The 13632-nt window shown below is 34.6% G+C and overlaps 1 protein-coding gene across 1 annotated transcript in view; it reads left to right on the top strand.

Moving 5' to 3' along the window:
* The window catches only part of DNAH8 (dynein axonemal heavy chain 8), a 118876-nt gene extending 105244 nt beyond the window's left edge, over positions 1 to 13632 (top strand). Inside the window, exons 86-93 of the mRNA XM_053938593.1 lie at positions 1882 to 1998; positions 3147 to 3248; positions 3622 to 3782; positions 8215 to 8371; positions 8884 to 9036; positions 9127 to 9316; positions 12392 to 12513; positions 13044 to 13632. Coding sequence (XP_053794568.1) covers positions 1882 to 1998; positions 3147 to 3248; positions 3622 to 3782; positions 8215 to 8371; positions 8884 to 9036; positions 9127 to 9316; positions 12392 to 12513; positions 13044 to 13331 — 1290 coding nt within the window. The 3' untranslated portion in view covers positions 13332 to 13632. The remainder of the gene's footprint in view (positions 1 to 1881; positions 1999 to 3146; positions 3249 to 3621; positions 3783 to 8214; positions 8372 to 8883; positions 9037 to 9126; positions 9317 to 12391; positions 12514 to 13043) is intronic.

Here is a 13632-nt window from a genome sequence, read left to right on the forward strand (position 1 = left end):
TAATCTGTATTTCAAGGTTCATTATTAGCTCTTTCTTTTTAAATAGCTTTTAAGCAAGTCTCATATGATGGGCATTTAGAATTTGTTTTTTGTCATCTAACTTCAACTGATTGAAAGTTAGTCACTGGGTATATGGGGAAAATTTCTCTCTGCAGTCAATAGAAATAGATAAGCATGCTGAAACAGAAAAACAGCTTTTCTGTCACAGCTGTCTTTCTCTAACAGTGAATATTTTTCTAGAGATATATCACTCTTTCTCTCCATTGATTTTAAAGACAATCCTGATGCCTAACATAGAGTAGCTATTTTCTAGATGGCTAAAATTAAATAAAATGTCAATGTGTTTTCTACATTAATTCCAGTATGAGAACAATGATATACATTATACTTTAAAGATAAATAAGTTTTGAGATCACAATAAATACTAATAATCTGAGCTGTCTGAATGTACCTCCTTTTCACCAAGGATCTCAAAATAGTTACAAAACACTGTTTAAGCCTTAGGTTCTACTGAGCATCTTGTGTTTTTGGTGTAGGCAGCAGGTGAGAGGAGGACAATTTTTTGATGGTCACTGTTAAGATAAAGAATTCTGCATTATTTTCCTTCTTCTACTCTTTTTAAACAGTGAAAAAGTTGTTCTGTGTACTGCCTCAGGATTATAATGTTTTTGTGGAACTAGAAGATCTATGCTTATTCAACCCATCATTTTTAAAAATTATTACAGCTGTTAAGAAATTTTATTTATGAATTGCCAACCAACAAGCAATATATACATTGTCCTGCCTTTAAAGTGACCAATTCTTAATATCCTTTGGTGACAAGATCATTATGATAAATATAGCTTAAGAAGTGATTCAAAAACTTTGCAGGGAATCATTACACTTTTATGCATGATATTATTGGTCAATGCTGTCTCATGTGCTTATAAACAATATTTGATTTTGAATAATAAAAGGTGGTTTTTTTTTTTTTTCATTCTAGTTATTTTTAAATATTGTAGCTAGGGTGCCTAAATATAATTTCAGGTGTCAAAGACTGTCAGTGATTAGTGCCCTGGTAATATAAAATCTGATAAATATGTTATCACTTAGATAATTTTAAGATGTAATTTATTAATTTGATAAATGTCAGCACTATTCATAAATTTACTTCTTAACTTCGTGGATTAATTTGTTCTACATTCTGGAAAAAAATCATTGAGCAATTTAACTGAGGTGGCTTTAACATAATTTTCAGAAATCTAATAATGCTAGATGTTGAAAGTGTTTGGGCTACAGAATATTTATTCTTTTACTTTCATAGTTGACTATTTTTCTGTTAATACAACTGTTATCACTTTATTTCCAAATAGGCATGTGGTAATATATTTGAATAATGTAATGTTAGTAACCTTAAAATAAAGTTATGAATTTTGAAAAAAATGTACATTAAAAAAGACATAGTGAAACAATAAGACAGAAATGGCAATATAGAACTTTTTGGAAAACTGAGCATAAATATAGGAACTTGAAAATTTGAAACTATCATTAGTTGACAGTATATGTAAAAAGAAGAAGAAAACTGTACCATGCTAAATTAATTACTTAATATAAAAATCTCATTATCCACACAGAAGTGAGGCATTGCAAACCTGTGACTTATAAATTGATTATTAAAGTTATTAATAAATTATTTTGTTGCTTTTTCTATAAATATTTATCCCCTGTGGTATAACTTAGCTGTCTTATTGATATGTATGAGGCATACAGCTATTTCCTAGGCTACCTTTCTTCTCCAGTTCAATTCTTTACTCCACTGGTATTGTTATTATTGAAATTTATTAAGGAAAGAAAATGATAAGTTGTTTCATAAATATATTTGGTTTTGATTTTATTCCTAAGGAGCGACGCAAGTTCGGACCTTTGGGTTGGAACATTCCCTATGAATTTAACTCTGCAGACTTTACAGCCAGTGTTCAGTTTATACAGAATCACCTAAAAAAAATTGACATCAGGAAGGTGAATGCTAAAATCTTTATATAGTACATTTTAATGCTTTGAATGTCAGCAGCAATTGTTTTTTCCTCATGTTTATCATAATTTACTCATTGCTATTCATTTAGTGCCACTTCTAATGATCAAAGGTTGAGGTTCTTTGCAAGAAAATCAAGCTGAAGTATTTTATGTGCTCTCATGCATGCAAAAATGCATTTTTGTTAAGAACATTAAAATTTGTTTTTCTTTTTCACAGCTATATCCAAAATTAACGAGTCTGTATGTTATCTGTTTTGGAAAGGGAACTAAAATACTTACCGAGTTTGATAGAGCCAATCAAACTTCTCTACGGCTACCGTTTGGTCTTCTACTGCTTAGCAGGGAATAGCCATTCCTTATGAAGCAGCGCTCAGCCAAGAGAGAAAAATGAGAAATAGGGAGAAGGGGTGGCATGGGGAGGGTGGGTAAAAGGAGAGGCAATAGCAGCTGTGAGTGATTTCAGGTCAAAAAAGAAATAATGAAATATATTTTATATATATTCTATATATTTTTTTTAATATATTATGAGATTTTACTTCTAGAGATCAAGGCATATGAGGAGTGGCTGAGGGACTGGAGTGTTTAGCCTGGAGAAAAGGAGGCTCTTGTCACTCTCTACACCTCCCTGAAAGGCATGTGTAGCCAGGTGGGGATCAGCCTCTTTTCCCAAGCAACCAGTGCCAGGACAAGAGGACACAGCCTCAAGCTATGCCAGGGGAGATTTAGGTTGAGCATCAGGAGGATTTGCTTAGTGGAAAGGGTTGTCAAGCATTGGAATGGACAGCCCAGGAAGGCCGTGGGGTCACTTTGCCTGTAGGTGTTCAAGAAACAACTGGACATGGCTCTTAGTGCCATGGTCTAAATTGGTGTTTGGTCAAAGACTGGATGCAATGATCTTAAAGGTATTTTCCAACCTAAATGATCTTGTGATTCTATATTTATAATAGCACAATCAAGCCCAACTCTTCTGTAAAATTACAGAGTTGAGCTCAGTAAATACATTAGAAATAAAGTATTATTGTTGTATGATTTTTCAGTTTACATTTCAGAATATTATGAGCTTCAGATTATATTTAAATTAAAATCTTCTTCTTATGTATAATAATTATAGTATTTAATGTACTTGCATCCAGGGGATATCGTGGAACACAGTACGCTACATGATTGGAGAAGTACAGTATGGAGGCCGAGTCACAGATGACTATGATAAACGTCTTCTTAATTGCTTTGCAAGGGTAGGAGACCTTGGAAATACAGTTACTTGTCATTTTTATTGGCAGCTGCAATACAGAAATCAGAAGGCCTTCTTTCTGCTGAACATGCACTTCACCAGTTTTCAAAGTAAAACAAACTTCAAAACATCATTTTCTGGCAGTGAGGATCTTGCTTTGGTTCCTCTTTGGTGAGGAGCAGAAGCTTAAAAAGACTCAGCTGGAAGTCAAACTTAGTAGACATAATTCTTAATGATTTACAGTTGTATTCAAGTAAAATTAGATGCAGTAGCTGAAACTAGAACCCTAATCCTCCACGAGTAAAAGTGAGATTAGAAAGCCCTCTAAGTAGCAAAATAATTTTCTTCTTTCTTTTTACCCCATGGATTTTTCACAGGTATGGTTTAATGAAAGTATGTTTGACAGCGCTTTCTGCTTTTACACTGGGTATAAAATTCCAGTATGCAAAACTGTGGAACAGTACTTTGAATACATCCAGTTACTTCCTGCCATGGACAGCCCAGAGGTGTTTGGCCTCCATCCCAATGCTGATATTACGTAAGTAGGTCCAACATATTGAAAATGGAGAACGTTTCTTTTAGTATTTGGAAACAAATTCCTATCAAATGTTTAAGTAAAGTATATTTTGCATTGGAAACCTAGGATTCATGTGAATTTCACTGTTGAAGTGGAACACTTCCTGTGTATGTACGTTGTTAAAAATGCAGTATCATCAGCTATGTTTTGCACATCCTTTTAAAGCAGATGGAACTCTTGTTACTTACTCCTCATGATTTTACTTTTTTTAATTGAAAGCATTATGAAAGTTTAATAGGAACATGTGACAGGTTGCTCTATACAGTTCAACTAGAGAAAGTTGCTAGTATTGGCCTTCTGTTTCAAGCAGTTTATTTTTCTGTGCACACTTGTTAAATGATTCTCTGTTGTTTGGTTTACAAGCATGCTTTTGTATGCAACTACAAACTTATGTTGCAATTGGTCTTGCCATTTCCATTATTTAAGAGGCTTTTCAACTGCACCAAGTCCTAGCTCCACTTAAAATTTTATCTTTGACTAAATTCACTCTTTCATTCCAAATAATCTGTGTAACAGCTTGCCCTTTATTTCTTTCTAATATTGTGTGCCCTATGAAAGGATAGGAATATGGTCATATTTTTTTCACTGAAGTTCTTAATAATGCTTCCATGAAATATTGCATTTTCATATGCAGTATGTCCACATTCCACATTCATTGTTTCTTCATGTAGCTATTTTTCTACTTTTAAATAAAATGTTATTCAAATACAGAGCTGCTGTGAAAACTTAACACCATCTAATATTTTTGGTTGAAACAATAATTTCCCACAATTTTTCAGTCTCAAAGTTGAGAGGCTGATGTCATGTCAAGAGGCCTGTATTCTAAGTATGCTGCAAGAAGAGTACACAGTTTTATTGTCAACTCCTACTAGCACATACCTCTGTTAATATATGCTTGTGAAGAAAAGAATCTAAGAGTAGATTCTGTTTCAAGTCATTCTCTGATACTTGCAAGACCTCCCTTCCAGAAATGATTAAAGACCAGCCAAGATTTAACAGAGAACTAAACAAAGTCTTGAAGAGAGGCATGCTGTAGATCCAAAATTAGACTTGTAGGAGAGCTAATTTATAGGAGGAAACTTGAGACTAATACTGTTGGAGGAGCTTTAGTGAGTAGGAACAGCTCTCTGGTTTCTCTTCAGTGCTCGGCTTTTCTTCCACTTGATACCTCCACACATTCCTGTTACTTTAGCCCCTATTTTTTTCCTGTAGATTTTGCCTTGTAGATATTTCTTTAGAGTTTGGGGAAAATGTTCAACATTTTTCCATGTCTTATCATGGTCTGTTATAAGCAACTATGCACAGCTACTGAATTTCGTCTTTGCCAAATGGATTAGCATCCCATACAATATAAAATTCTATTCAAATTCTCCTTATAATATCTTATCAAGTAATCTCAGAGTATGCAGAAGGCTAACTGCTAGAATTGAAACCCTGAGAGAGCCAAGACCTCTCCATGTTACTATTACTGAGGACAAGAAAAATCTTACCTCTTACTAATTTACTGTGGCAGTTTTACAGTTCAGCCAAAAGCTCAATCTGTTGGTTCCAATTGTAAGGCTTCAATGAATTTCAATGCTTTCATTTAGGATTAACACCTGAAGTCATTGAGAATGATTTTAATTTGCTGTATGAATCATAGGCTCTGCAAAGCCACATTGTTAACAGGTACCTGAGCAGGAAAGGAATATTCTGACAATCTTATGCCAAAACCCCTTCCCAATTGGTTCTCTTCTGAAGCCTTAAATGTAACTGAATTTTTGTTAAGCTATTGCAAGCTGATGAATGAAAGGTTTTGAACACTGTGCTGCAATAGATAGTGCTGTCTTCTATAAAAGCTGAGGCAATGGTTCTGTCACATACATTTTTTTCTTAGTTTTCACTTCCAGTACAGAAAATCCCTGATGGCACATATTCCATCTATCAAATAATGATAGTATGTTACATCCAAACTCTTGAGAAAATACTCTTAACAATGCTTTTTGGAGTAAATCAGAATCCATAGAAAATTAATTTTCTTTTTTCTTCTTATGACACAATTCACTTAACAATACTGCTTCAGGGAAAAAATATATAAATAGGTACTGAGTGCTTTATCTTACATACTTTAAGCAACATTGACACTATAAATGAAATTAATTTAAAGTTGCTGAAGCTTCCTTTCTGGTTACTCTAGACTTCCTTAACAATAATAGACAAAAATGGATCCTTGTAAAGTGCAATTTCTCTCATCACAAAGCAGACATCTAAAATACATGAGCTGAACTGGGCAATTGAGACAAAAAGCTGTTACGGAGACATCTACACATAAATATCTACACGTGATGAGGGTCAACCCATCATGTGCAACTGATTCTGTTCTCAGGAACATGGTACTTCCTCTACAGACTTCTGCCATCTTTTCATTGTTATTGTTTGCATCTATACTTCACTTTATTTGCAATCTAAAGTAAAATGAGGTTTTCCAAAGCCCAGAAAAATTTTGTTGCAGAGTGGTTTTTATGTTGAATATGTCCCAGTGGTATGTATATTAAATTCTTTCTTGGTAGTTTAACCTCACTTCCACAGTGAAAAATTACTTTTAATTATGTAAAGACCAAGATACATATTTTTGTCTTTTCTATTTTTATTTACAAAAAAGTCTTGTTCAAACAGTAATTGTTATATATGCAAGATTCACATAACCTCTCCTCCTCAGAAGGTTCCTAGCTTGTGTCATTGAAGAAAGGAATATCACCAATCTTTGATTCTGTTCCTTTGATGCTGTTTCTCAAACGCCATTCTCTCCTTTTCCCCAAAGTTTGCATACTGCCTTCTTTTTAAAATAATTTCTATTTTTCTTTTTAGAAAGACCATTTTTTAAATTCTGTAGTTTATTATAATTTAATTGATGTAATAATCAGGGAACCTATACCTTCTACATAAAATAGTCTGACAGCAGAATTGGAAGAATGGTGCTTATAGTATGAAGATGAAGGTTCACATCTCTCTAACGACTACTTGTTAAATCAGCAAGACACAAAGAAAAGGTTACAACCACCAGTATGTCATCCAAATTACCAGTAGAGCTATGAGTCTAAGAGAATTTTTATCTTTTCTACTCATATGTGGTCTTGAATAAATCTTTCATTCTTTTAATGGGGCCATAAATTGAAAAAAAGCTTGAGATTTTTGAGTCTAAAGTCAAGGGTTATGAAAAACCTTGAAAGCCCCCACTATTACTACTTTTAGAAGCAGAAATTATATCCTCTGAGAAGCAAATTCCTAGTAGTATTTCTTCTATTTTTCTGATTTATAGTCATTATAATTGCATTCACAATTTTTTTTTTGCTGAAATACTGTAGTATCTAGCTTCTCTATTATTGTAACACTGCATCCAAAGCATCTTTAGGTGCTTTAGAAGTTCACACATTCTATCTTTTGTTTCATGTCTTATATAATTATGTATGACAAAGTAATAGGAGGAGATGGGTGTCATATGAAAGTTGAAAAGTAATGCTGACATTCAAATCTATGCTTTGAATCAGTATAAGCGTATGTCCTTCATCACTCATTGATGTATGTTCCCTGTGTAGTGGATTCCATAGGTAAAAGTAGGCATTGCTGACAGTTCAGTACTTCAGGCTTTCTTTCTTATTTCCTCTCATAGCTCTATGCCACTGGATAGCACTCCAACAAAAATACTCCTATAATTCTTCGGTTGAAGGACTGATGTGGTCTACCATCTTTGATTATCCAATGCCACACAAATTTAATTCACATTTTTGTATTGACTCAGAACATTAATTTACATTAGCACTGCCCATGCTTCACTATGGAATAGAAGTTTTTTACCTGCAGTGCTGTAAATCTAGCAGCCCTTGTCATTAATCCTGAAACATCCGAAAACAGAATGGATTTACTAATTATTAAAGGGGCAGCTTTCAGAGTTATACCTCCACCTTTTCCTGTTTCTGCATTACATGTTTAAGAAGTAATTAAATGAGGCAAATATTCTTCCTTGTTACAAAACTTTTATTGCTTCTTCTCAACAAATAGCTCTTTAGAAGACATTAATCGGGAATATGCCATTTCCTTCCTTTTCCTCAGAATCCCTACTATCATAGGTTTTTCTGCCACCTCACAATCTCAGCTTGCAGACCTTGTTCTTATCCCTGAATTAGACACACAGCAAGTTTATAACAGGGAAGAGGGAAGTTCATATTCTTTAAAACTGTGGTAAACCAAACCTTCATGATCAGTGTATTATGGTTGGTGCATGATGCAAAGGAAAACAGTTTTGTGTGAGTTTTGATTTGACTTCATGGCACACTGTTTGTTGTGTGTTCTACAAAGTTATCATTAACTATTAAAAAATTCTATGTAACTTATAGCATATTCCTCATCCTCTCAGATACCAGAAAAATACATCAGCTGATGTTCTGGATACTATTACCAACATTCAGCCTAAAGAAAGTGGCGGAGGATCTGGAGAAACTCGTGAATCAGTTGTTTATCGTTTGGCTGAAGACATGTTAGAGAAACTTCCTCCGGATTACGTACCTCATGAGGCAAGCTAACCTTAGTCTTGTCCTGCTGTTCTCTCTGTTGAATTTTCACACTACACATTCTAAAAAAGAAACACTGAATTGTACAAAAGATCATATAAATAGTAGCAGATTCAAGTAAAGAACCAACACCCTTATTGCTACCAGCATGAATTGGTATGAAGACTTTTTATCTAAAATCAAGACATCTAACAACTGACCACGGAGTTATGTTGGGGAGATTACGCTTGGATTTCCAAAGCTGCTTGGGTAGACAGAAAAAAGTCAGTCTTGACATTTTGTGATAGCAGTCTCCTGGGCCTTCAGGGTGAAGTCCTATTCTAGCAAAATCATGAGTAATTGGGTAGTATCAGACAAAAAGTAAAAACTGCAGCAGTTTTAAGGTGATAAATGTTAGTTGAATAATATACCAGTCTAATATTTACTTTTCTGAACACATGGGAAGTTAAGATGTTGCATACTACAATGGCATTTCAAAAATTTAGACTTAACTATTAACTGCTTTTATAATTTAGGTAAAGGCTCGTTTAGTTAAAATGGGAGCACTTAACTCTATGAATATTTTTCTTCGTCAAGAAATTGACCGCATGCAGAAGGTGATCACAGTTGTCCGCACCAGTTTGAATGATCTGAAACTAGCCATAGAAGGAACAATTGTTATGAGTGAGGCAAGTAAAGTGCTTCTACTACATATGGAATACTGTGCTTTAAACTATTAAATTGATTTATTTACTTTGAATATTATTTAATTCTTTCAGAATTTAAGAGATGCGCTTGATAACATGTATGATGCTCGAATCCCTCAAGTATGGAGAAGAGTATCTTGGGAGTCTTCCACACTTGGCTTCTGGTTTACTGAACTTTTAGAGAGAAATGCTCAATTATCTAGTTGGATATTTCAAGGAAGACCAAAGGTGTTTTGGATAACTGGATTCTTTAATCCACAAGGTAAGGCTACTGAAAAGACTTGAGTAGCAATGTATTGAATAGTAGTAATTTAATGGTTATACTGCCAGAGTGTGTCACAGGAGCCAGGATGAAAAATGGGTTCAATGTGCACTCACAGCCCAGAAAACTGACCTTAGCCTAGGCTGCATCGAATGGAGCATGGCCAGCAGGGCAAGAGAGGTGATTCTGCCCCTCTGCTCTGCTCTGCTCTGCTCTGGTGAGAGCACTACCTGGAGTGCTGCATCCAGCTCTGGGGCCCTCACAGAAAGGACATGAACCTGCTGGAGCGAGTGAAACAAAGGGCTATGAAGACAATCAGAGGGCTGGAGCACCTCTCTTATGAAGGCAGGAAGAGAGAGTTGGAGCCGTTCAGCCTGCGGGAAAAGGCTCTGGGGGTGACCTTTATAACATCTTCCAGTACCTAGAGGGGGCTACAAGAGAGCTGGAGAGGTTTTCACAAGTGCATTTAGTTGTAGGACAAGAGAGGACAGATTTAAACTGAAAGCAGGTAGGTTTAGAACTGATATTATGAAGAATTTTTTACTGAGAGGCGTTAAGGCATTGGAACAGATTGCCAAAAGAAGTGTGTGTGCCCCATTCCTGGCAATGTCTAAGGCCAGGTTGGATTGGACTTGGTCCAGTGGAATTCTATATTCCTTTTTTTTTTTTTTTAATGTGACCCTACCCATGGCAGAGGAGTTAGAACTTGATGATTTTTAACGTCCCTTTCAACTCAAACCATTCGATGTGATTCTGTGGTTCTCTGATCTTTTAGTCTGACCCAAAACCACAGTTTTTGTATTACAAGAAGGAAAACATATGGTTAATAAATAAAATACTTAATCTTGATGACATATTGTAGCATGATATTACACAACTTCTAAAGAAAGTATACTTAATGATACTGATACAGCTTTTAAAGAAAATGCTATTTTTTTCTGGTTTGAAACTGTTTAACTCATTTCCAAACTGTAAGTTGTGAATATGGAAGAGCTTTAATCTAGAGCAAGATGTTACAGTAGCAAAAAATTACTTTTTACAGTACAGTAAGAGCAATCACTCACTGGAACAACCTCATCAGAGACATGGTAGAGTCCCCATTTCTAGAGGTTTTCAAGATGCAAATTGGACGGTGCTAGATAATCTCATATAGTCTTCCCTTTCCCATGAAAGGTTGGACCAGATGAACTTCCCATGCCTCTTCCAATGTGGGCTGTTCTATGATTCTATGAAGAGAATAGTACCAGAATTTATAGCAGTTCTTTGTCTTTCACAAAGAATAATCAAAATATGGTTTTATGATGTATCCATTTCAGAGGTTATTTAATGAACAGTTTCTTCAAATCCATCAAAGATATGCTGTGAATTACAAGTAAACATTATCTATCATTATCTGTTATAGATTGATATTTTTCCCATTTAGAGGAAGGAGGAAGAAAAACAAATTTTAACCATCTGCATGAGTGAAAAACCCCATTACCTTATGAGGTGTGTGTTCCTAGGAGAATCTCCTTCAGCCTATACAACTGTACATACAGAATTCTCACAAGAAAATTCTGTGTGACAGCTATGCGGATTTTTTTGTGTTTTTATTTTTGTTTTAATTAGAATTAACATCTGAAATTCTTGAATGTTATATGAGTTATCTTTGCTTTGTGATGCTTCTGTTCTTACTGGCCTTCCTACTGCCAGAACTGTAAAAAGTACTATTCCAAATTCTATTTTAGAGTCACTTTCAGAAACAATTGAGGTGCCTGGAGTACATTCGATTTATTATTAAAAGATAGTACTGGGATGCCAGTCAAAACATCATTCGTATACTAAGTGGCACAGCTAATAAGATACTGATCTCTGATGATTCAAAAGCATCACTCACAGTGGTATAAAAGAAGATAATGGACCACATTCTTTTGACAAACTAAAACATTTAGCCTAATAGGCAACAAACTTGAGATACAGATGGTCTTGAGCTTTATTATTGCTTCAACCTCTGTTAAAAAAACCCAAAAGTAGTCCTTCAGCTAGAGAGAAGTTTGCTAAGTGCAAAATGTGTGCTGTGGGTAGGGGTGAGGTGAGTATATTTGTAATATCAGACTATAATTGTAATACTGCTCACTAGGAAATTCACTATTAAGTTTGCGGTTCTCTGTTAACTTCTCTTTCTTCATCTTGATCTCTATGACTCCCAATTCCAAGCAGTTCTTCATCTTGTAGCTTAAAATAACAGATATCAAGTTTTTGATTTCTTCACTGTTATCTTCTGACGCACAGAGAAACAACTAGGTATTTGGTACTAGTGTTTCTGGTTTTGTAGCTTTTTCCTTTATAACACATTCAAACCTCTTTGCTGCTCAGTCATCTGTGCTTAAACTATTCAGCTGTTTGCATCTCAAACCTTTCTTTTTTCAAATTTCTGTAAAGTCTGTTCAAAACAATACTCAAAAAATCACCTAACTTGCTGCTGTCATGTCATCCTCTACCTTAATTTCTATCTGACAATCTTTTTTCCCCTAACAAAACATACATTTCTCATTCGTCATAGGCACTGCATAGACTAGATTCCCCACACTCACATAGTTATTTTATTATCATATTCAGACACATATTTTCTGTTTTCCATCAATGAAACTCATTCTATTTTTTTCATTTAAAACACCCCCACCTTTTAGCTAAGTTTCCTTTACATAAACATCAACTCACACAATGGATAACATGCTTGCCTTGAAATTATTTCTTGAAAGATGCCTTTATCATGGATCCTGTAGTTGATTGCCTTATGATAATTTGCAAGTCAGTGTCCTGACCAAATATTTCTTAATAGAGTAATTTAATAGAAGAAAAAAGTACATGCCATTTAAAAATATTTTTCTTGGTGTAGTGCACACTATGCCACTTTTGTCACTTGTTCCTATTTTGGTCCCAAAGCAACGTTTGCTATCATTAGTCAGGATGCTCCTTTTCAATACAACTCTGATTATCTGTCTGTAAGTTCAGTGCAGAACCATACTAATAACTGAGCAAGATTTTATTTTATAATGTGAGATAAATACTAAATGTCTGGCTTAATTTCTCAAGGATTCCTGACAGCAATGAAGCAAGAAGCAACTCGAGCACATAAAGACTGGGCTTTAGATAAAGTTGCAGTACATAATGACGTGCTAAAGCTAACCAAAGATGAAATCACATCATCTCCTTCTGTATGTATGACATGCAAAGATGTTTCAGTATTAATTTTGATACTTAGTTTATATTATGCATCATTGAGTCATTTTGGATTAATAGAGGAAAAAGTTACTACTGTCTTCACCTTAACGTTTTTGCTCAGCATAGAAGCCAAATACTAAGTAAGAAGATTTTAATTAAGTTAGAAAAATATTTAGTTAAAAGAACTGTTTCATTGTACCACCTGTTAATTTTTGGAATTAATAGTAAACTTTACATGAAACTTTGTAGTATATAGACTTTATTAAAAAATTTCTGTTGCCCTCCATTTCAGTAGCATTATCTTCCGAAAAGTAGTATATAGACTTTATTAAAAAACTTCTGTTGCCCTCCATTTCAGTAGCATTATCTTCTGAAAAAGGATTATATTTTAGTTTAAAATGAAATTGTTTGAAGAGATTCAATGTCAGATATTTTTTACTATAAAATATACACCTTTTTTAATGGTTTCAAGAAAATTATTATGCTTTTTATGTTGTGATGTATCTGCTTACTCTTCACACAGGAAGGAGTTTATATCTATGGGCTCTACTTGGAAGGTGCAGGCTGGGACAAACGAAGAAGCATACTTGTTGAGTCTTCACCAAAGATTCTATTTGTCCAGCTGCCTGTGCTCCATATGTTTGCTGTTGATTCAACCAGACCTAGGGATGCCAAGCTCTATGTTTGCCCTCTTTACAAGAAGCCCAAGAGAACAGATTTGAACTTTATTACAGAGGTATTTTTAAAGACAGCAAAGTCTCCAGACCACTGGATTCTGAGAGGAGTGGCTCTTCTCTGTGACATCAAGTAAGCTGTTTTTTCCACTACGGCAGAAGAGTATGTGGCACCTGTAACAAATTAAATGTGTAATTCTTCTACTGCTCTTTATTTGGTGGCTACTTGTCATTATACTAGAAATTGCATTTCAGTCTTGGCTTACTGATTTTTTTTCTCTGCTTTCAGCAAATTCACTTTGCCTTGGCTGTTTGTTGATAGTTTTAAAGTAAACCTTTCCAAATAAGTTCATTGCTTGTAGCCTTTGAAGTATGCATTATATTACTTTAAATGGATATTTGCTTTAATAATGTCAAATAAAATGTTATTAAACCTTA

Source organism: Vidua chalybeata, chromosome 3 (genome assembly GCF_026979565.1).
Source record: "Vidua chalybeata isolate OUT-0048 chromosome 3, bVidCha1 merged haplotype, whole genome shotgun sequence".
In the NCBI taxonomy this organism is placed as follows: domain Eukaryota; kingdom Metazoa; phylum Chordata; class Aves; order Passeriformes; family Viduidae; genus Vidua; species Vidua chalybeata.